Source organism: Stegodyphus dumicola, chromosome 2 (assembly GCF_044657685.1).
Source record: "Stegodyphus dumicola isolate Sdum_Otavi_A_Nest chromosome 2, ASM4465768v1".
In the NCBI taxonomy this organism is placed as follows: Eukaryota; Metazoa; Arthropoda; class Arachnida; order Araneae; family Eresidae; genus Stegodyphus; species Stegodyphus dumicola.
This window is the reverse complement of record NC_140769.1, coordinates 98,240,182-98,265,825: the sequence shown is the minus strand read 5'-3', so window position 1 is coordinate 98,265,825 and position 25,644 is coordinate 98,240,182. Positions and strand designations below refer to the sequence as shown.

The window sequence follows — 25,644 nt, the reverse complement described above, 5'->3', positions numbered from 1 at the left end:
TGTACAGAAGTGAAAGAGTAATAGAAACAAAAACGCTTTTAGCCCAAAAGGGTCTATTAATCTCAAAACGAGATTTTGCGGCGTATCACTATAAATGTCGATTAAATTTAGGTGGCTGATTCACTTTTCAAATTGTTGCCATAACGTTATTTTTAAAAACTTTAAATAATGAAAAATCTGTATATATGTACGTAGGTATGTTCCTCGTATTTTGAAGAAACGACGGCAAAGAGCCATCCAATTTTAAATGAAATAGTCCTCCACCCGAACATGTCCACTTGGATGCTCCAATTTTGGATTTCGAATTTCTTTTAATATTTCTTTCATATCTTGTTAAACTTTAATGAATTTTTGAATGACAAACTCAACAATTTGACAGTGAACAATGTTACAAAACATTTTTATAGCAAGCGCACGAGGCTGTTGCCGTTCGAAAAAATGCAACTTTTCAATTTGAATACACCGACTCTGCTGTATGAATGCAATGTGTTGACGCAGCCGGAAATAAAATAATTTTATCTTTCATTGTCCAACTTATTGCTGTTCAGTAAAGCCTGAGATATTTTCAAATTTAATATGGAAGGTTACTCAGTAAAAATCTAAGTGATTTAAAAGCACTTAACACAGTTTTTAAGAATAGTTTTTATCTACTTTTTAATGTGATTTATTTAAATGCAGATGTATTAATATCTTGAGATTCCTAATTAGAAAAGCTGAATATTTTTACGAAATACCACTAGCTGGACTCATTGAAATCATTGTATACTTTTTTATGATAACTATCTTAGGCAGCTGGCCATGCAAATATATATGACAACTCTAGCACTCCATCGTTAAATTATGTATGGCAGCACATATAAAAATATGTATGACATAATAAAAAAATAATGTATTGAGATAACAAATATGTATGGCAACCATTAGTATTCCATCAGTAGAAATATAGATTGTATATATATAAATATATATACATGGAATTCATATTTAAAAAATATGTATTCCATGTATATATATATTTTTTAAATATGTATGATAACCTCTAACAGTCAATCGAAAATTCTAAAGATATGCTGTTTTTAAATATTTTATAATTTTTCTGTGGAATTGAATTTTATGTGACATAAGGAACGTGATGTTTAATAAATAAAATTAGCACATAAAAAGTTAATAATAAAAAGACAAAAGAAAAAAAATTTTGATAGCCATCTTACTAAGAAAACTGAATACTGATATGATGACCTGAGAAAAGACTGAAAAAAGTATAAACGTGTATGTCAGAACATAACAATGCATCGGGAATCCTAAACATATTCTGCTATGGAGATTTTAAATTTTTTTGTGATTTTGCTGTTGAACTGAATGTGGCGTAAATGCGAAGAAAGCGATGCGTAAAAGGCAAAAAATGATGGGTCATCAGGAGAGAATGCATGACCAGACTGGGAGATTGCGATCTCAGCGGGAGCGTAAAAAACCTTAACAAACCTTTTTGGGTGACAATAAAAATCTGAACCTTTGAGATTTTTTCCCTTTTTTTTTTCTTTTTTTATGAATACTAATTTAATTTACGTAACCAAGTGTAATACTTTCCAGATCAATCTGCTATAGAAAGTACAGGTAAATTATTAATTCTTTTTTCCTATGTTTCTTCTCCATGTTTAAACTGTCCTCGAATCAATTGTGATTTATATTCACAGTAGGTGTCTTCACAGTAGTTCACAGTAGGTGTCTACACTGGTTGATCGGGAGTTGATTGTACTTGGATTAATTACAAGATCTGTACGTAATAAGAAAAAATTGGTAGCATTCACAAATTCAGAAAAGTAACTAGTTTAAAGTAACTAAGAAGAGGTAAAGTTTCATCTCTAATTAAACAAATAATGAATATCTTTCTTTTGATTGCTGTAATCTGCATTTCACGGCAAGAAAGAAATCATTTATCTTTGGCCTACTACAGACAAAATGAATGCTTGCTTATCAATGCAATGTATTTGACGTTTTTGCAACGGGTAAATAATCATAATATTTTCTCTGTATTTAGCATTTCCAAGAGCTGTGATGAGAGGCTTTTTTAAATAGCATATTATTTTAATTTTGAATCTTTACTGTATTTCTGATGTTTTGCCTTCTGCACCAGATTATATTGTAGAGTCATTAGGTTAATTGGAAGCAGGAAAGATGATAAATATGCAGCCACCTTCGCCGGGAATCGAACAACGGACCTCTGGAATACCGGCCCAGCGTGCTACCGTTACACCACGGAGGCACGCTAGGGAAGTGGGAGAAATACCCTATAATATAAATGATGTGAGCTTACGTAAAAGAAGGAATCAAAGTTCTGTGCTATAAATATCCCTGCCGTGTAAAACGCGTCTGTTTATTGTATACCTTCAGCACTATTGCTACCAGCTATTGAGTCTGTCTTTCATTGAAAATTACGTTAGAAGCTGTGTAATAGCAAAACCAGCTTGTTAGGCTTTAAATTTGCATAGCAACTTTTCAATGCTTTGAATTTAAATAGCAACTTGCTTTGAATGCTTGCAACTTGCTTTGAAACTTGCTTGCTTCAATGCTTTGAATTTAAATAGCAACTTTTCAATGCTTTGAATCACTATTGTATGTTCATTCGCAAACAGCGGAAATTAGTTTTGTTAATTATTTCTGCAACTTTAAGAGGAAAATCAAATCATTTCAGTAGTTGTTTTACATTTTTATATTTACTAAGTGTTCTGATGCTCAAAATTAAGGACTGGACAGTAATTTATCTAGCAGTCTTAGAAGGTTAAGACTTGTGTTATATTTAAGTTAAATTTAACTTTATGACGAAATATGCCTTAAAATTTAATGCATTAGCTCAGAAATGACCTTTCAGTCAGCAGTATACTGGTCTCAGGGTTTTGACTGAGAAACATACCAGTTTCTCAATACTTAATGTTTTTGAAACTCTAAACTTAACTCGACCTGTATATAAAACATTTCGATATAAATTTACAAATATCTAAACACGTATTTCAGTCACTAACTGTTGCATCATTTGTAAAGTTACATTCTAAGGACACTAATTACTGGGTAGGCTTCCCAGACAGCCAAACAAATTCTGGCCCCGTCTTTAACTTGGGATTCAATGATACAAGGAAGTAACATACATCATAAAAACAACTGAATTTTTTTAATATTTCGGCTTGAATTTGTAAACAATTAAAATGCTTTACAGGAATTTAACCTCCGCTCCTTCTGGTCTGAGAATACAGCAGCATTTTCAGCATTTCATTCAGTTCAATTACTTACAAAATAAATAATAAACACACAGACCCCCAACGCAGATACAAAAGAACCCAAATCCTATGTTGAAACGTTTCCTAATGCAACTACAAATGAAACTTTAAAAGAAATACTCTAAACAATCAGAACATCACTCCAGCCAGTAGAATCAAACCAGGTTAGCTCTTGATTCCTTCTGTTTAAACTTGGATTCTCAAATAATTTAATTGGCGTTTCTGGTGGAGTTGACAAAAAGTAAAAGTGCAGGAAAGACTTAACATAAGAATTAAATTATTAAATGGATCTTATGCACTGAATTTGGGAAACCGAAATATTTTTAAAAAGACTAGTTTTTTGCCCTTACCCTTTCTTTTTCAGGTCATTTTTTAAACTGGGATTTAAACGAATAGAAGCATGCGGGTTTTTTTTCGGGGGGGGGGAGGGTTATTGCTGAGATATATTGCTTTTTATATCAACGTTCACACCCCTTCAATTTCCCTGTAGTTTATTCCAATATATACTTTTTACTCGCCTGTCTACATATTATGATTACTGCTATCATTTTTATATTTGTCCATTTTCATAAATTGTTTTCTGGTTCTGGACGATCAAAACTCCCCATTATTGTAAACTTTGTTTACGCTTACGTAAGCAGATTTAATCGGTGTATATTACCTTATCTTACTGAAGATTTATGAAAGTTAAAAAATTAGTTATAGCTTATAATTTGCTTTCGTGTTTTGTTATTATATAAACGCAGTAAAAGGTTTTGTGGTAATGATGTAGAACAGGATAATGGAGCTTGTGCTTATAGATGTAATAGCAGTTGTAACCGTTTCAACGCTTTTAATCGTTGGAAAAAGTATATACCAATATAACTAAGCCGGTGCAAGACATGCAGCCCTTCTAAGAATTACATTTGTGCTTTTTCACATTTTTATAACGATACATTTGATGCAAAATGATAAGCGGTGACATGTTAGCAAGGTACAGATGTGCAGAAAATTGCGTAGATTATAATATGAATGCAGGGTTAAGAAGAATACAGTTATTTTCACTTTTCATATTATTTTCATTGGTTAATCAAGGTTTAGTTTGCAAATTTTAATATTATTATTGGCTAAAAGACTGTGATGTATGTATATGCGTTAGGAGTGCCATAAGAATAATATGACAACGATTAATTTCGAAATGATTCATTTCAGAGAGATGTATTATAATCATGCTACTAGTTTTAGAATAGAATACTGAGATGATCAAAGAAAGGGAATAATGGGAAAGAAAGGAGAATAAAAGACTTAATTAAAAGTAAAATTAATAAAATGGACTTTTTAATAAAAGGGAAGCAATGAAGAAAAGGGATTATTAGGGAAGAAAGAAAGGAGAATAAACAGGAGACTTAAAGGTGTTTGGTGTATTTAATTATGGCAAAGCACACGATGGCTATTTGCCTAAGAGGAGGGATACCTTCGTGGAGGACTTTCTAAGGGAAACTGGCTCGTATACACGTTACACATGGGGAAAACCACGAAAATGCCCATGCAGCCAGCCCGTTCGCGGGATTCGAACCTCGGACCGAACTACCAGTGTTCAACGACTTTACCGCTCGGCCGCTGGTGGGCCAGGAGACTTAAAGAAAAGGAAAATTAATAAAAGGGACTTTTAATAAAAGGGAAGTAATGTATAAAAAGAAATAAATAGGGAAGAGAGAAAGGAGATTTGAAAAGAAAAATTATTCAAAGGGACTTTTTTAATAAAAGGGAAATAATCAGTAAAAGTTAATAACAGAAAAGAATGAAAGAAGTATAGAAAGAAGACTTAACAGGCATCCTAGTGTTTAACGCCACTACATCGGAGCAAAGGAAAATTAATAAAAGGGACTTAGTGAAGTAATGAAGAAAAGCGAATAATAGGGAGAAAAGAAAGGAGAATGAAAAAGAGACTTAAAAAGAATAATTAATAAAAGTGAAATAATGAAGAAAGATGAATCACAGGGATGAAAGAAGAATAAAAATGGGACTTAAATAAAAAAATTAATAAAGGAGACTTTTTAATAAAAGGTTTAAAAAGGAGACTTTTTAATAAATAAATTTATTTTAATAAATAAAAGGTTTTTAATAAAGGAGACTTTTTAATAAAAGGTTTTTAACTTCATTACTTTTTAATAAAAAGTTATGAAGAAAAGGGAATAAATTATAAAGAGTAAAGAAAACAAAAAAGAGACTTAAATAAAAGGAAAATTAATAAAAGAGTGTTTCTAATAAAAGAGAAATAATGTAGAAAAGGAAGAAAGAAAGGAGAATAAAAGGGAGCTATTGAAAATGAAAATTATTATTTTATTTTCCATGATCTTTATCTTACATATGTTTCCATATATGCATGTAATAACAGAAATTTAGAAATTTTGACGTCTAACATGATATTTATGCTTAATCTTCAGACGGTGTTTATTTCTTCTAATAGCAAGCAGCCATGGATATTCACCGAGCATCCTTATTTTCGGAATAAAATACTAAGTGCAATACAGAAGCACAGAGACGGGTGCATCCACCGTTTCAAAGTTATATTTCACAAAGTTATAATGTCAACAGAAGAAAAGTAAGGTAATAGACCGAAGTAAGTGTAAAAAGAAGGAAGATTAAACTATGGATATAAATATTAACAATGTTAAATTTACATCCAAAACGAAAAAGGTATTCTATTTCTCGACTTACGAAGAGTGTCAGCGGCCCCGTTTAAATCGATTCTGATGTACATGAAGACATATTTTGGACTTGATATCTTTGACAATGCCTCAAAACTCAGGCTTTTGTTTAACATAAAATGTATTTAAGAATGTATAGCCCTTACGTAATATTTCTAAACAATTTATTTACACATAAACATTTATACTAAATACATAAACATTTATACTAAATACATACTTAATTTCTAAAATTAACATACTTAAAATTAGTTCTTTAAATTAATTAACATGAGTAAAAATCACAGAAATCTGCAAAAAATGCCTTTAATCTATATACATAAAGAAGAAAGTCTGTTTTTCATGTAATAACTCAATCACTACTATAGCTATCGACGCCAAACTTTCTACGATTCTTTTCTGGGTCCTAGAAAAGGTCAACGCCCACTGTTTTCCAAATAAAATTAGCTAAAATCAGAGATATTAACTAAAACCTCGGAAAAACGATAATTTTCGCCCTCATTTTTCCGAGTGGCAACAGTCTCGCAAGCTGGAGATGAAAATCTGCTTTATTTCGAAAGTTGTTGCCACTGCTCGCTTTCAAATTGTAGAGTTTGTTAGTAAAAATGTCTAAGTTTTACAATGAAATAAAAATAGCATTGCCAAACATTAAATCCCGATTTCAAAAGTTCTTGGGAAGCCATTTCGACTGCGTAGGACTTTCATCAGCCGAGATATTAACTAAAAACTCCGAAAATTTAATTAATTTTCGCACTCATTTTTCGGCAACAGTTTCGCGCGTTGGAGATAAAAATGCTTTATTTCGAAAAGTGTTGCTACTTCTCGCTTTCAAATCGTAGAGTTCGTTTGTAGAGACATTAGGAATTTTTGGAAGCCAGAGAGATTGAAAAATTAGCAAACGCCTTCGCCGGTAATCGAACCACGACTTCTGAAAAACCTGCTCAGTGTGCTGACCGCTACACTACGAAGGCACGCTAGGAAAGCGGGAGAAGTGCTTTAAACCTTAATCAAAAATTCGTAAGTTTTACAGAATCTTTACGTACAAGGAAGAACGTCCGTTTGTGTGTTTGTTTGTTCCAGTTATTGATTTCTGATCAATTATGATAAATGTTTTACCACACTTAATCGACTAGAATTGATTATAACTGAAATACTGAACGCAACTTGAGCTTTTACGACCATTTGATTACAAAGACGAACATCATTAAAAACTGCGTGCCATTATTGCTGATATAATGAGAGAGAATTAGTTTATTTTTGTATCGACGTGTTTATGTGGGTTCCATATCTGATCAGACTGGAAAATGTATGTTTATGAATCGCATTTTTTTGCATCGTTGTTAGAGAAGGATTACAGCGATATCGTTCAATCTGTTGTTAAATGCGTTACTCTCAATTTAACTTAACTGCTAGTTAAAAATACGTGTTTAATTGTTACAGATATGAATGATTTACTGCAAGCAGGAGTAAATTCTTTCATCAGAAAATTTATTAATATTGCCTTTTTTACTTCCTTGTACGAAGTAAAAAGGAAGTACTGTAATCGCGAAAAGTTTCAGGCAGCATATTTCAACGAATATATCCATTTTGACCGCTATCGAATGCAATTTAACAATGTTTTTGCGTAATATCTGTACGTAAAGACAAAATAAAATACTCGTTTCCTCCAAAAAAAATGATAAAACTGCTTTAAAATTAATTCTGAAGAGAATTTTTCGTGGCGTCTGTACGAACGTATGTACGTACGTACGTACGTGCGTGCGTACGTACGTATCTCGCATAACTCGAAAACGAGTAGCCTCAGAACGTTGAAATTTTGTATATAGGACTGCTATAACATGTAGATGTGCACCTCGTAGTTTGGTTGCAATCGGCCGCACCAAACATATATAAATACTATATTTATATATATATCCACTCTGTTACTCGGCACAGTGATCTCAGTTTCTTTACTCTTATATGTTTGTAAATTGTACATTTTTTGCTTTAAAAATGATTGAATTATGTTGTTCTTATCTTTCGGTTAAGGTTTTTATGCCTTTCGTAATTCTGGAAGCAATATTTGTACAATTATCAACAATTTAAAAGCTGTTTAAGTGCGGTTAAGTTTTAAATAACATGGCGGACATATTTGTTTTTATTTGCAACAGCAGAATTGTAGATTTGTTGCCAATCTAGAGAGACTAAGCTTCGCAACAACAAAAATAACGCCTTCATTTATTATTGCGAATTAAATCATGCTTAATCCTTTCTGGAATTTTTTCGAGGAAATAAGTGTTTAAGATTTACTTCGTAATTTTTAATACGGATATTTTGAGTTTTTATATATTTTTGCCTTGTCGCGAAGTGAGAAGTGAATTAATTGAATGAGAAATACTAAATCGTCTGTGAAAAACTGTTTCTTTTCTGTTTTGTTTGCTTAATTTCTTTCATACATCGTTCTAGCTTTATTATAGTATTTGAATAGAACATGTGGCAACGATAAGATAATTCCTCAAATGATATAAATTTTGTGCAAATTAATATTTTTTTTAATGTCGTTATAGTAAACAAATATAGTGAATTTTAAAGAGTGCATTTATTGTGGTTTATGCGCTGTCGACGAAGTAGATTTAATTCAATCCAATCAATTTAAATGAAATTCAAGAAAAAAATGCGTATAATTTAGCATTCCGTACAAGGAAGTCATGTGCTGTCCACATCAGATTTTTTCTTTCGTATACTTTTTAGGATAATATCAGAATGCTTCTTGAATTTGCTTTTCAGCTTTGTGAAAACAAACAGTGATTTTTTTCCATCTCTCGAGTAAGCTCAAGTCCTTGATTTATAAAGTGCTTCAGATAATCCTTTTGTTACAAATAGTTTGCAGATTTCTCTTCTGCCGCCTCCTTGCTATTCTTTCTCCTTCCACAAATATTTCATAGTGAAAATAAACAAATCATCATTTGTGGATTCAACATTTTCATGATTGACTAATTCTTCTACATTCTGTATAATCATGTCTAAGACTGGGCGTATGTACTATTATTGACCACATTTTCGCCAGCTTATTGCAGGACATCATGCTCATTGTTCTTGTGTTTCCTAGGGTAAGATCCGTTTTCCTGATTCATTGTTCTGAGATTTATTTTCCGCGAAGATCCAATATTCTAAACACAGTGACCACTGTCACATTTTCTAAAATTCGTATAATCTGCATCTCGCCTTTTTGCAGATATTTTATAACTCCAGATTTTTCTACTGTCTAGCACAATAAGCAAATAAGGAAAAGGCAAAAATGACATAGCGAATCTAGTAGTCGCTGCGACGTTTTAGCGACCACGTTGCATTGCGCGTAACAAACAATGCGTCTATGCATATACTGGTGGTAAATTTAAATCGGAAGCTATTAAATCTCGGTTTTTAACCGTCATAAAAGGGAATCATCGTAAGATGGGCGGTTGTAAGCCGAAGATTACGTGTAGTTAATTTCTCAGCAGACAGATAATGCATAGCTTTATTTTGATTGGTTTATTTAAAGTTTCGAGGCAAAAGGCATGAAAGATTTTGCCTTAACTTTTACTTTTATGTAAATACATGCGTCAAAACTGCGTTATAATAAAATCATATGATAGGGATTCATTTTGAAATTCTGCCCTTCTTGCCTTAAAAGAGTAAAAGACTTATTGTAAGTTTTTTACTCTTTTTAGAAAACAAAAATTAGGACAAACCAAAGTAAGGAGGAGCTGCTATAAATTAAAGTTCGAATTTATTGTTCATGGCAAATTACTATATGCATGTAATAGCGTATATGCAAGTTTGAATTTTATTTTACAGACATACACACACACATATATACAGGGTGTCCGCGAAATCGTTGAACAAATTTTCTGTACTATTATGGGTATCCTGTAAGAGGTAGTGCTGTAAATGTTTGTGTATTATTGTACATATATTAAAGTTTTTTCCTAAAAATTCGTTTTGGTTTAATACTATGCACATAATGTGGAGATTTGGAGGGCAGAAATTCTCATGTCACAAGGAAGTTGAAGAGGGACAGCTCTAAAGTGAACTTTTGTTGTGGGATGCTGTTGGGGAATTTTAGGAAACTTTTTCTTCATGAGAAAGCAATAACAGCCGGAGTTTATCTCAATACAGCGATTAAATACATTTAATCACAGTTGGAGTATAGTTAATAAGAGCAACCAATGGTGTGCATGTTGAATTTTTGTAACTTGTGTCACTTGTCACAAAATCTTTGAACCTTGCTTATGAAGGTGTGACAGTAACAAAGGAATACAATTGCTCCATTTCCAAACAACAAGCTGTTAAAATTGTTTAGAGACTTTGTGAACGAATTTAAAATGAATCTCTGTAATGATTTTCAACTAAACTCATGCCGTATATACGTGTTTAACGAGAAAAGATCTTTTAGCCAACAACATTCAATTTTGAGATACAAAATCTTAATTAACCAATAGGAATAAACCGTATTTATATCGAAATCTGCGCGTTTTTTATCAACATCTCGGTAGCATGTCTCTTCTTATCTTTCTTAGACGAAATGCATTCTTATAAAGGCACGAAAAAGCAAAAAAGTGAGGGTGACTGGCTGGCTAGTGAATAAAAACTTTTATTTTTCATGCACATATTTTTACTGAAGCACAAATCGAAGTCGTTATACCATTTGCGTAGTTTTTCAATTTCATTTGTAGTTTTTGTCATACAGATTTTTTACATTTTTGCTTTCAATGAGATGCATAAGTTTAATTTTAACAAATCTGGTTCAGTTACTCACTTAAATACTCATAGCATATTGTTACGGTTTTTGTATTTATTTAGCTATTTTTAGTAGAGTTAATTAAAATTGTTTTATATTCTTGTGCAATGCAGCACGAAACTTATTTGAAGAGAAACCTACGCCGGAAAAATTAAAATACAGGAGCATGCACATTTAATATTTTTAATAAATATATATCTCGTAACTGTACTCTTTTGCTATCCAGAAAAATCGAGAAAATATCAGAATGTTCTCGTGCAGGATTAAAAAGCTTATAAGGGGCCGGAAAAAAACATCTCAGTTCAGTTGCTTACAAAGTTGTTTACTTAGTGCTGTTATTCATTGTAGCGAATTCGCAGTAAAATCGGATTAGCTTTCTCTGTGTCTTTTTTTTTTAATTGAAACGTTTAATAATTTAAAATATAACTGCTGTGAGATACTGCGATATTGTACGAATGAGAAAATTTCAGCATTTTTTTTATTTGTTGTGATAAGAATAAATTTTATTCCCTTTTTACTGGACTTATGCATTCAATTTATTACGAACTCGTACGCACGCAACAACATATATGCGAGCATCCATACATACAGTGACTCGAAAACGTATTGGGGCATAAGAAAAATTAAAACATTCAGTGCCAAATTTCAGCCATTGTTCCGAAACTAAATATTTTTTCTTTGCTTTCTGTGGTTAAATGCCACGTTAAGTCTATTACGAGGAATACTAATAAAAGATTAATGAATAAAGGAGATATTTTAATAAATACATTTCCTTTAAATACGAGATTAAGGTTAAAAAAAAGTGTTGTGGCATGGCGGTACAAATCTTATAAAGAGCCAATTCTAGCAGGATTTTCTTTTGAAACACCTGGAATAAGGTTTTTTAAACTGGAACGTTTAAAAACGTTTTAAACGTTTTAAACGTTTCAATTAAAAAAAAGACACAGAGAAAGCTAATCCGATTTTACTGCGAATTCGCTACAATGAATAACAGCACTAAGTAAACAACTTTGTAAGCAACTGAACTGAGATGTTTTTTTCCGGCCCCTTATAAGCTTTTTAATCCTGCACGAGAACATTCTGATATTTTCTCGATTTTTCTGGATAGCAAAAGAGTACAGTTACGAGATATATATTTATTAAAAATATTAAATGTGCATGCTCCTGTATTTTAATTTTTCCGGCGTAGGTTTCTCTTCAAATAAGTTTCGTGCTGCATTGCACAAGAATATAAAACAATTTTAATTAACTCTACTAAAAATAGCTAAATAAATACAAAAACCGTAACAATATGCTATGAGTATTTAAGTGAGTAACTGAACCAGATTTGTTAAAATTAAACTTATGCATCTCATTGAAAGCAAAAATGTAAAAAATCTGTATGACAAAAACTACAAATGAAATTGAAAAACTACGCAAATGGTATAACGACTTCGATTTGTGCTTCAATAAAAATATGTGCATGAAAAATAAAAGTTTTTATTCACTAGCCAGCCAGTCACCCTCACTTTTTTGCTTTTTCGTGCCTTTAAGGTTCAGGAGTTTGTTAACATGGGACGAAGAAACTGAAATTTCTTTTGATGCGAGTAAAGGTATAATCTTTTGCTGGATTTGTGCAAAATCTGAAAGAAAATAGCTGAAATAAATTTTGTAAATGAATTTAGAATAAAAATTTAATTAAATATTTTAAATGAGTTTAAAATAAAATTTATTTTTCAAATTAATTTTGAAATATTGTTGCGTGCTTACGGGTTCGTAATAGATTGAATGCACAAGTCCGATAAAAGGTTAGTAGAATTTACTTTTATCAAAAGAAACGTAGCAGAACGCTGTAATTTTCCTCAGAGGTATTCGTACAAGTGCTCACAATATCTGACAGTAATAATCAGTAGAACGCAAATACGTTAAATAGAACGTAATAAAGCCAGTAGCTATACTTTAAACCACTTAAAAAAAGTTAAAATACAACGCAGTTCAAAAAGAAAGAGAAAGTTTATTCAGATATCTTAGTTCGCTCGGAACTGTAACAAATCCCATTAACAGTAAATAAGCAACTGAGCTGAGATGTTCTATCTCTGATTTTTTATAGCTTTTAATCAGTCGCGAGAAATTTCTGATAATTTCTTTGCTTCTCGAGATTTCTGGGAAACAAAGAGTAGAATTACGGTTAGAACTAACATAGTAGTCAATTACATTTATTCAAGTTAAAGGTTAATCTTCCATAATCGGGGTGAGCGCCAAACTTGGCGAGTTTTCATTATGGCATGATTTTGATTTGGTTGTTGTTTCCAGCCGTACGTTTTCCCGTGACAAACTAGAGCTTTATTTCGGTGATTGATTCCCCCAGAAGATTTGTTTTAATTCAATTTTGCAATACTGTGTTTGGTTTTAAAAGTTTTATTGCTGAATATTTGCAGGAGGTTAAGCTGTTGTTGGGGGAGAATGTTGGATTTCAGATGACGTGATGTATATAATTTATGAATGTTTTCATTTAATTTTATTTAGTTAATGTTTTCCGGGTTAGTTAATTATCTTTTTTAGTTTTGTTTCTTGCATGGGGAAATCGAAAGATGTGGAATTGTTTAGTGTTTTGAACGAAAGTTGTTTAGTGTGTTGAATTTTACGACGATAGTAACTTATATATTTTAGTGAGTTTATGATGCATCCGTTGTTAGTGAATTTTAATATATTTACTTGGTTGACAATTTTGGAGTCCTAGGAAAGTTTATACAATTTATTATTTTATTATTTTATAATTCATTATACTATTTTATTATGAATTACATAGATAGGACTATGTTTTTACTTGCATAGCTGATGGACTTTGTTTTATTCATCTGGTTAATTTATCATCTCATTTAACTAGTCTCTTTACATAAAATAACGGCGTTTCACTACTGCAAAACTTAAAAAGTTACTATTCTGTTTACGTTTAAAAATCATATCTTAGTGCTCTCATTGCCGCCATAAAAATTCACCAAATTTTGAAGGCCAAAATAGTTTGGGCACCAACTTACCCCGCTTATGGATGATTAGCCAATTTAAATATAAATTACGAGATATCTGTTTATTAAATGTTATATGCACGTGCTCCTGAATTTTTACTTTTCCAGCGTAGCTTTCTCTTGAGTCTCGTGCTGCATTGCACGGGGATATAAAACAATTTTAATTATAATTCTACTAACATTAGCTATCTAAATACAAAATTTATAACAATATTTTAAAACAAATTTGCTTGAGGGAAAAAAAAAACACGAACAAGGCATCCAAGGAGATTCTTTGAATTCGATGAAAAGTGCATGATTAGAAATGCTGCTTACAATTATAAAACCAGTGAAATCAGATTGTAAGTATATTGAATATTTAGCATATCTAGTAATTAAGAAAATTCTAAAAATATTTTTGAAAAATATAACTTTTATACCCTAATTGCTGAAAGAAAACCATTTCTCAGTAAACTGAAATAAACAGCATGTTTGCGATTCCCTAAGACCTGCATCAAACAGTCTAAAAAATTTTGAAATTAAGCCGTCATCGTAAATGAAAGTAAACTTAATATTTTGGTAGTAATTAAAAGCAAATGATGAGGCGAAAACCCAAGACTGAACTTCAAATGAAGAATCTTATTCCCTCAGTAAAACAGGGTCCAGATAGCCAGATGGCCTTGGGCTATATAAGTGTTTGCATTGTTTAAATTCTTCATTTTGTTTAAGACAAAACTGATAATTAGGGTATCTGAGTATTTGAAAACAAAATTTGAAATGCTGTAAATAAAAAAAAAAGGTCTTATTACTGCAGTAAAACTTTACCAAGACGATTATCCGAGGACTTCATTCTGGATTAAAATCTTATAAAATATATGGCTAAAAGACTAGTGAATTTTTGAAAAGGAAAAGAAACCCAATACTTTATACTAAAGCAAATTTTATAGAGTTTGTTTAGCATATTTACGTGTCCCAGTGCTTTTTTGACCATCACTTTTTCATTTGTGCAAGTGTAATATTTAACTTTAATTAATTTTAAAATTTCCCGATTTTGTTTAGCTATAAGACATGGACATGTACTAAAAGTATTTCGTTTAGTTTAATTATTGAACTATTCTTTCATAAAATACTGAAGCCTAAATACTTTTGTACATACCTATATAATGTATATCGTATTCAGAAAAATCAGATGATTTAAAAAATTGCAAGAGAGTTAAGCAATTCTTTTGCGAACTGATTAGCGAAGAAAACAGCAAAAAAAAAAAAAACAGGTTTAGGCGCTCTCAGAAAGCATAATAACATAAAAAATGGCTCTTAAAGAAAGTAGTACAAAGGTCACTTCAACTTGATTAGTATTTTTATGGCGCATTAATTAAGAAATATACCTCGAACTGAAGAGAAGTGGTTAAACATTTAATTCACAAACTAGATGAATTCGGCTCATGCATTGCCAAGCAGTAACACCGCCTCAAGAATGTTTCGCCGTTGACAGTGTATGAATTCATTTTCAAAATTTGCGACGTTATTTCTTAGCTGGTCTGCCTATTGTAATTCGAATGACGCGACTCGAGTTTTCCCAACTTTGCCTGTTACCAAAGTTGTAAATTCTTTCGTCATTTGCTTGCTACTGAAACAAAAAGGAACAAATATTTCACACATAAATAAAAATGCTGTGATCGTGTGTCTTGTTGGGGTACGCAGAAATTCCTTAATCTAAATTCTCATTTAGTTTAAAAAGTGCTCTTCCATTAAAGCCATGCCGTGCATTTTCGGCTCCTTTTTCGCGTATTTGCATTTATTTCTTTCCCCATGCCTTTGGCTCAATACTAAACTTTTGCCGTTTCCTAAAAATATGTTTTAATTTTTTAATTTTTTTAAAGTTCTTTTGTTACCAAGCTTTTGTTGGTAATTGCTTTATCTTCAGTTCTATTGGTTTCATTCCTTAAGCTATCTTTGAATATACATGGGAGAACAAATACAGAATAAAAGTTATTGTACCTATTTCCTAAATTACTAAAAGCTTAAAAATAAACAAAAAATATGCGTAATTAAGGTACATACGTATTATCCCGTCGAGTATTTAAAAACTATTATTGAACTATGAAAGCTGGCGAAAATCTCGCCAAAATTGCGACAATAGTTCTCGCAGAATTCAGAGCCGCACTTCTGTCTGCAACTTTTACAATAAATCATTCATCAATCTCTCTTCACAATCCATGAAATAGTCATTTCTGCAGAACTATTTTACCCACTTCATAAAGAGACTTCTGTTGATTTATAGTATTTTGTTTGGAAGATTTTAGTTTTTCTAATACACACATATATATGTACGAGTATGATACTATTTATTTAGAAAAATGCAATAATCAAAATTAGCTCATAATATTCTGCCCAGAGTGTCCTAAAAATTATCATAGATGGAATTTTTGACAGCGAACGGCTAACGTTCTAAATTAGTTTGGCAGAATTTTAAAATTTAATAAAATCACAAAGCAGACTCACATCGCTAAACAATGTTAAATTCGTATATTTTACATTTTCTACATTTACACTGTTTTAGCAGTTAATTCTTTTAACACTACGTGCTTTTCGATAAGCAAAAGCATTTGGATTTTACTGTGTTTTTCGTGACGTTTGCTGCAATATTTTCGTGTATTATTTTTCATAATTTCAATGTTTTATAAAAATTTCTTCCTAAAGTTTTCAACAAAACTGCATTAAACCCATGTCGCTTTCTCTTCCGCCAACTTTCGAGAGGATATTTGGCTGTAGCATATTTTCAGTGCCTCCTTGTCTCAAACATATTTTGTTCTTACAAATATCCATACCTTTCCCCAGAAACCCAAGCTCTAATTACGCATCTCGTTTTCCTACCGTCATGCTGTAAAGTTGGTTTGTGCGAGTTTGAATTCAGTGATATTATTTAAATTCTCACGTAAATCTCATTTTGAATACTATTTATAACTTAGTGTCTTGTTTTATAAGGAGGATTTTTCTTTCGCTATTTACTGTCTAACCATTTTGTTTCGAATACTGATTAAAATGAACCAAATATACTTATTCTTCTGATTCAACTTATAAGGTATTTCTCCCGCTTTCCAAGTGTCCTTCGTAGTGTAACGGTAGCACGCGGGGCCGGTATTCCAGAAGTCCGTGGTTCGATTCCCGGCGAAGGCGGTTGTTAATTTTTCATCTCTCCAGCTTCCAAAAATCCTAATGTCTCTATAAACTGCTCGAAAACACAGATAAACTCCTAACAGTATTTTTCTGTTCATTATAATGTAGGTTATCCATTTATCCCCCCATTTTTTTAATGAATGAGCAAATCATTTATTCTTATCCATCACAGAATTTCAGATAAATAATCATTATTCTGAAAACAATGAATTTAACTTCAGACGCTTAAAAATTATTTAAATCCTAATAGAGTTTCAATAGGATGTCAAAAACTAATGACTCTGTGACAAAGTAAATGAACATGCGACAAACACTCCCCAAAACACAGACAGAAGTTAAAAGTTACTTTCGTTGCAAAGATGGAATCACAAAACGACCGTATTGATCTTTTCGCAGATGACGTCAGGCGAATGGCTTCGTTAAGCGTAAAATGCAGCTAGGTATAGAAAGCTTATTTTCAACAACCGTTACATCTGAGGAGTTCGTTTCATTTAACCTATCAGAGCAAAACATCAGACCAGAGGAAATTAAGGAGGAGAACAAAGTCCACCCTCCTTTTCTTACCGCTTAATTGTATATGTCCCTAATGCAGATTATATTTCACGTGAAGTATGCTTCATGCAAAGTATTTCGTGAAGTTACCGTACGATTCGGTAATTTTCGTTTAAAGTTGTTTGAACAAAGTACATTCACTCTTCCTACGTTTTGTTTTGAATGGTTTTAGTACAGTGTTTATTGTATGTATAAGATCTAGCCTTCTTTAGCCACATAAACTAATTTAGATCTTACAAATAAACCTGGCGAATTCTCGCACAGGCGTGAAGTAATACCAGCACAGAAAAAGGGTGAAAATAAACATTATTATTTCCAAATATGAACAGAATGGCACATATTTCGTGCTTTACAATAACACCGACGACTGGCGGTGGAACTTAAACGTTATTACATAAATCAATTCAAGTCTAAATACAATAGTACTGGATTAGCACGTTAAGTTACGGCTAGCTTAGGCTGACTCAACAAACCTAATAGTCTTGACAATAATTCGAAATGGCGAAAAGGCGTATTAGCGCAACAGCAAGATCAGCAACGAAACGTGTGCTGGCTAGCGAAAACACTCTGTGTGTAAACTCCAACATTCACCCGTTTAAATACTCACTTAACTTTAAATTTACATCCTGGCAAGAAAATGCGAGGGGAAGTTGAGGAGTTCAGGAAAGGTAACAAAAATTTCAATAATATGTTAAATAACTAAAGGAAACCCTACATATGAAATACAAACATGCAGTTTAAAGCAGGATCTTATCCTAATAGCTGTCATAGAAGCCAATTACATTTCGTGTAAAGAACATATAATATGAAGTAGTTCATAAAATAACCTCACAAACATTTTTCATTCAAGTTATTTTTACAGAATACATTTCACTTTTTGCATGCTCTGTTTTCAAGGTTTCAATTCAGCCATATTTCATAAAACATAAACTTGAATATTTTTAAACAGAATCTCATTTTTACTTCTTTGAAAGACTGAAAAAAAGCAAGAATGTAAGGAATTCTTATAGATTTACTACTAATTGTAACAAATTTATAAAGATATAGCCAGACAAACGTAGTGATTTTTTTTTTCAATTTCTTATACCTAAGTAGGACCTAAGTACAAAGGTCCACAAAGCTCATAGAGACATTAGGTGTTTTTAGAAGCAGAAGAGATCAAAAATGAGCAATTCCCTCACCGGGACTCAAACCAAGGACCTCTCGGACGGTTAAATGACCTCTTTATTATTTTTACAATATATGTATATATAAAATTATTATTTAAGAACGCTAAACTTTAAACGAAAAAGAAAAATGCCGCTTACATATTTGTAAGTCTACCTATTCAATTCGTGAAACAAGTAAATTAGTGTAACACAAGTTAAAGAAAATATCAAACAAAAATTACATTTAAACTAGGGAAAATGGGAAAAAATACAACGAAAACCAAAACAATAAATTTTTTTTTTAATCTCCTCTATTTAATGCATCAAACAGAACTTGTCAAGGGAAAAGCGGTTTGAAGCCTTAAACCAACCTTTCTGAATGTATCTCAAACATTCAGAACTCTCGCCTAAAAGGGTCTCAACTCATTTGCATGCTGGTAAAGGCTAACGAAAAGCAGAAGTTATACTACAGATCCAAAGCATAAAAAAGGGCTAATTATTAAATATTGTTAAATATAATCTTCGAATTCAAGTACTTGTAAAACTAGCATAGTCTAGGGCTTGCTCGTAAAGATTATTTTTTATTTATCATACGCAGATTTTTATTAAAAGTCATGTTGCTGCATTTTCTAAGCATTGTGTGTTTTTGATATTTTTTCGTTGTTATTAACTTTATTTTTGTCAAATGGGTTTTTAGTTATCGCTGAATGTTATGCATATGCGCGTGTGTATGTGCGTACGTGTAAAGTAAAAAAAAAAAAAAAAAAAGATTTTATGTATGTATGCACATTAATTCTTTATTATGAATGTGCATATATATATATAGTAAGAAATTTAGAACCAGTTTTACACAATGACCAAAAATTAAAATTCATGATATATATATATATATGCATAACACAAATATATGAAAGGAAATAAAAAAATAATTCTAATATCATTATAAACAAGTTATATAAATATTTTTAGATTTATAGATTATGATTATCAGGACAGTAATCATCCAAATTTAGGTATACAATTTTGCTGCAAATATTCCGCTTCCTTTAATACTCGCGCTAACTCATTCGCTCCGTTTTGAAAAGCGCATTTTCGTCTTCCCCAAACCACCACTCTCTCGACGCAGACGCCGAACAATTTCAACAACTGGTCGATAATATGACAGCTACATGCCGGTCCTTCCTCCCCCCGCCAAACTCCGAAACGCCCCTCAGAGTTAGAAATGGGAGCGGACGCCTCATTATGATGACCGCGGGGAGGGAGGAAGGGCAATGAAGCGCCCTACGGTTTCCTTTACTGCAAGTGCTGAAAGCTGTGCAGCAAAAGCCGAATTTCAGGCGTGAAGAAAACAGTTGCGCGTGATCCTCCTTTCTTTTTTTTAACCCTAAGAATTTTTTTTCCTCTTTTGTTCGCTTTTCATTTTTGGGCGATTTGTTTTTGTTTTGGCTGCTCAAACACAGTTCGAGAGTTTTTTTGTTAGCAGTTGAAAGGGTTGATTTTGCTAAGGATCCTCAATGTCGGTTACGGGTAAGATATATCATTATTGTTTTTTTTTTTTTTTTTTTTTTTTTTGTTCTACACCGTTCACTCTTTGTTTGATTTCATCATTCTTTTGATTTCATTTTGTTTGTAATTTTATTATTATAGTTTCCCACAGTTTTTCTTGTTTTGCGAATGATTATGCATTGTTAAATTCAAATCATGTAACGTGGATTTTTGATAAAATTATTGGCAATAATTTTATTAGCAAGGATTATTTTCATAAAGCTGTGGCGTTAATTTCAGCATAATAAAAGCTGGACTTGTTCTAAAGACGTGGAGTGATTCTTTTTCAAATGATATCACGGATTGTTAAATTTACATTTTTTAAATACAGACTTGTAATAACATTACTAATAACATTATTGGCAATAATTTTACTAGCAGTGATTTTTCAATAACGTTATGATGTTAATTTTACTGCAATAAAAGATAAACTAATTCTCAAGATATAGGGTAGCTCTTTTTACAATCATACCAAGCATTATCATATTTTATAATTTGCGTTTTAATGAAATGTTTGTAAAAATTTTATTAACAACTGTTCTTCAATAAAGTTATAGAGTCCATTTACGCAGGATAAAAGCTAGACCTGTTCTGAATAAATGTTCTGTACCGTTAATTATGAATTTTTTGGCATAGATTTTGAATAAAATTATCGGTAACAATCACATTAACAAGAATTTTTCAATAATGTTGTAGCTTTAATTTCACCACATTACTACACTTAGACCTGATTTGAAGAGACAGCATGACGTTCTTATTTAATAGTACGAATCACTTTGAAGCATGCATAAGCATTTAGCTCATAATAAATCTAGGTTATTCCCCCTTAATGCTAAACTTAATTCAAATTACTGTTTGTCAAAGCTGGATTTAAGACTCCACACTTATTAAAAAAAAAAAAAAAAAAAAACAGTTACACAGCAAATGCGTTCAGCTGAAATTAATATAATAGTGAAACTCTGATTTATGCATGAGACTTTGTTTAAAAATGGCTGTAAATAATCCCTGTATCTCAGTCGCTTATCTGTTTAATGCAATGGGAAAGAATTTTAGAAATATATTTTTAAAATTTCTTTAATCTTCTTATTTTTTATCTGTCACATAGTTATATGAGAATGTAACTATAACGAGGGGAAAATTCTTATATAATTTTTTCCAAATTTATGTAAGATTTATATAAGATTTTAAATGTACAAAATTTAGAAGAGACATATATTTTTACTCTAATATCCTCATTTTGGGCGCACATTGAGAAAAATAAAAAGTTGTAAATAATAAACCAAGCAGCTATTGTGATTTATTAATTTATTTGTTTTAATTTTAATAAATATTCTGTCAGATTGCTTCAAAAAACTTTAATAAATTTGGCAGCGACGAGAAATTTAATAAAATTCAGAACCATCTCAAAACGTTTGCTACAGGATATGGTAAAAAGAAAAAAATTCTGAAATATTTCAGATTTTAAATTACGTCCAAAGAGGCGTTTTGGGTGTTATTTTTATTTATTAAATATCATGTTCTTTACACTTAAACCATAAAATTCAGTCCAATAGCAATGCCGCAAAATAATTTTTAAAATGAGTCTATCTTTAGAATTCTCGATACACAGTTCCGCGTACTGGAGATAAAAAGGTCCCCCCCCCGTAGAGAGTGTTGCCATTGCTCGCTTTGAAATCTTTGAATTTGTTAATCAAAAATTCGTTAAAGTTTTACAAAATATGAAATCGATCATAAAACAAATTCCAAATTTCAAATTTGGTCTTCTATATGCCCATATTCGGAGGAGGATCGTCATTCAAAATTCGATGGCTTTAGGTACCGTTGTTTTGTCACAATGCGAGAAATATACCTACATTTATGCAGATTTTTCATTATTTAATTTCTTCAAATATAATGCAGGACTCTAACATTTGGTGGCAACTGTTTGAAAAGTGAAGCGGACATTTATAGTGAACCAACGCAAAACGGAAACAATAATCCTTCAGGGACAAAGTCCATTTGGGCTAATAATAATATTGCATTTTGACGTAGCTAAAGATCTAGCTTCTTCGAAATTCTTCAGTGGAATTTTTTCAAAATGTTAATAATCAGTATATTAATTTGCCCCCATCATTTGTCTTGGAAAACGCGCCCACAAAGTAAAACATCCCACCTTTAATTTATTTCCCATGCAGCTTCGCTCGTAGGCGGGTTTGAGTTTTGTCAATCGTCAAGAAGTATAATTATTGATTTATCTTTCAAATTTAATTCGCCTGTAACTGTTAAAAACTGAAAGATGTAAAAGCATTACATTTATTAAGAATTTAAATCTTTATTTTATTTTTAGACCAAATGGACTATTAATTCGAAACGGTATTCGCTATGGTATCACTTGAAAAGTCTCAATAACTTTTCATATTGTTGCTATGAAAAATCATCGCTCTCTTTTATTTTAAACGAAATAATTAAATAAGGAATAATCTGCATGAATGTAAGTATGTTTCTCGCACTGAGAAAAAATGACAGCACCTAGGGCCATTAAATTTTCAACTACGCAATCCTCAATCTGAACTTGTGCATCTGGAAGGCCAAATTTTTAATTTCGAATTTCATACTTCGTAAAACTTTAATAAATTTTCAACAAACTGGACGATTTTAAGCGAGCAGTGACAATATTGTACGGATTAAAATATTGTTATCTCTAGGGCGTGAATCTGTATATCGGAAAATCTAAAGATATGCTGATTTTAAATATTTTGGGATTTTGCTAGTCAGCTGAATTTTATGTGGCGTAAGTGCGAAGAACATGATATTTAATTATAAATTTAACACACAAAACGTTAATGATAAAAAGGCGAAAAAAAGTTTCGCAAGCCATCTTATTAAAAAAACTGTACATTGATATCATAAACTGATAAAAGACTGAAATAGAAATGTGGGTCAACACTTAACACTTCATCGGGAATACTCAATGTATGTTTAAAATTTTTGTAATATTGCTGTTCAATTTTCTATGGTGTAAGTAAGCAGTTAAATTATGCTTATTAATAAAGCTAAAAAAGCAAAAAGAAATGAATTAGCATGAGTGAGTGCAACAGCAGTTCGGTGGAACTGAGAGCCCACAGACAGCGTTGAAAAACCTTAACAAAGCGATAGTTAAAATATAAGCCCCTTCATTTTTTCTTTTCTTTAATAATTTATTCAATTAATTAAAATTAAAATACATTTAATTTATAATATATCGGTGTGATAATTTCTTTTAACATTTGATACATCAATATAATTAAAAAATAGATTCCTCCCGCATATTCAATACATAATCTTATTTTATGTAATTCATTTAGTTACTTATTCCTGAAACAAATTATTCTAAAAAATCAGGTTACACAAGTAGCTAAATTAAATACGTTATTAAATAAAATCAGAAACAAAATACATTTAAATATATTCTTTATAAATACTTATTAGTTTAAGATTAAATTATTGTTACCAAAATCAGAAAATGGAGCACATTTTGTGGTTAGGAGATTCATAAATATTAAATCCTAGTTACGTAACTTTGGTATTTTCTTCAACAATGTTAAATTCGAGTCCCTTATTCACGAAATAATACTGTTAAGATAGCAATTCATAAATATGTATCAGACTTGATATAATTTTATTTTCCATTATTAATGGAATAACATTTTACATTCTCTTTTTACGGACATTAAGTTTCTTTCCCTTATTGACATGGTATTTTCTCAGCGAATATTGTTCAAACTGGTAGCTGAACTTTTCGGCTGTAATCAATAATTAAAAATTTAAATTCGAATCCTCGGGGAAAAAAGGTAGCGAATAAAAAATAAGAAAACAGAAAATTGGAAAATTTAAAACAAACAGAATTTTTTATCGTTTTTATGAATTTTTTTCACTATTGCTTAGATATTTGTTAAGTGTTGCGAGAGAAGTTTTACTCCCGATACTCTTAAACTGAAAATATAAAGAGGTTAAGTTTAGAGCCATAGAATTCTTTTCGTTTCTTTTAATTACCAAAAACGATTTTCGTCAATTAGGGATACAGGCAAAACGACAAAATAAAAAATGTTTTAAGTTTATGGTACCAGAGGTGTTATTAGTCTTGGAAAGAATTTTGAACACCAAATTTCAAATTCACCAAATTTTGAACCGATGCAGAACCTGAACATAAGCACCTCGAAGTACGAATTTTGAATTTCAAAATTGTTATTTTATTTATTTAATATTCTATACGAATTTAACGAATTTTTGATTAACAAACTCAGTGACTTGAAAAACGAGAAACGGCAACACTGTATTAAATAAAACATTTTTATCACCAGCAGGACAGACCGTTGCCATTAGGCAAAATATAAGATATTTATCTTTCAGTTTTTATCAACTCACTCGGCTATTTTAAAGCAATGTTTTCCAGACTAGAAGAGAAACACGCTAATCTGACAATCAAAATCGTAAAGACAACCTTGTATTTAGCGTAAGTATATTGAAACACTCACGTTATCGAGTGTTTCAATATACTTACGCTAAATACAAGGTTGTCTTTACGATTTCAATGTTTTGCCATTGCCAAAAATAAAATTTTCCCCGCCCAGCATGTTGTCATTCATAAAATGCTAAAATACTTAACTTCAAAATTTAATCTGTAAGGTCACTGTGTAACAAACTAAGCGATTTAAAAACAATAAAGGAATTTCTTATGAATAGTTTTTCTATAAGAAGTTTTATCTTAAGCACTTAAATTGTTTAATGCAGTTAAACAAAGATGTAAATTAACTCTCATTAAAATAAAATTATTGTTCAAGAGTCAGTACTTTTTTTGTTTCAGTTTTCTGAACTGTTTGCAACTTCCAACAGCAGAGGACTTATGAAGATATAAACGCATTGACCAAACCCTTTTGGGGCTGCTCTACTTAATATTATTATAGGTAATTAATGATTGAGAGGCACCTTTTAAAATAGGCCTTTCGCAATTGACAAAGTTTCAGGAGAAATTGTGTACAAAATTGAAACCTAGGGAAGACAATATTCTCAACTTTTAGAATCCATACAGTCCTTATATATATATATATAATATATAATATACAATCCTCTAATATGTTATATTTGGCACGTTAATTCTACTGCTTGATTCTTTCTTAGAATTTATGCTTCAGAATGCTGGTTATAGTTTTCTGAATCTCTTTAGTGTTATTAAATAATGATCTTAGAGGTGAGACTTCACTTCGAGTAGGAAAATGTAATTCTTATGTGCCATATCTAGTGAATAAATGGGGTAATCGAAAATTGTGATACTTTTCTTTGCTAGAAATTGCTTGACAAGAATGGAACTACATGATGGCACGCTGACATGAAATTCACCGTCTGTCCTCCAGGAAAAAAACGCCATTTACCAACCAAAATCCTTAACTAACATGTTCTCTTGTCCATATTTGTGAAACGAAAGTTCCTTTGACGCTGATGAAAATTCGTCAATCCAAACACATGACTGTCGTTTTTTCTAAGGATCATAAGCAAAGTACT

General features: G+C 31.3%; 1 protein-coding gene across 9 annotated transcripts in view; it reads left to right on the top strand.

The window, feature by feature from the left end:
- LOC118184323 (ELAV-like protein 4) overlaps positions 1-25,644 on the top strand; it is a 127,055-nt gene that overhangs the window by 13,720 nt on the left and 87,691 nt on the right. For 3 of the 9 annotated variants that reach the window (XR_015039507.1, XM_035353983.2, XM_035353980.2), the window contains exon 1: positions 19,895-20,109. The exons of 1 other annotated variant lie outside the window; for it this stretch is intronic. Coding sequence is in view for 7 of the 8 variants with exons in the window: in XM_035353983.2 (XP_035209874.1) it covers positions 20,097-20,109 (13 nt within the window). In the remaining variant the exon portion in view is untranslated. Of the gene's footprint in view, positions 1-19,890; positions 20,110-25,644 lie in introns of those variants that run through there. 5 more of the 9 variants (XM_035353982.2, XM_035353976.2, XM_035353979.2 and 2 more) reach the window with 4 other exon arrangements.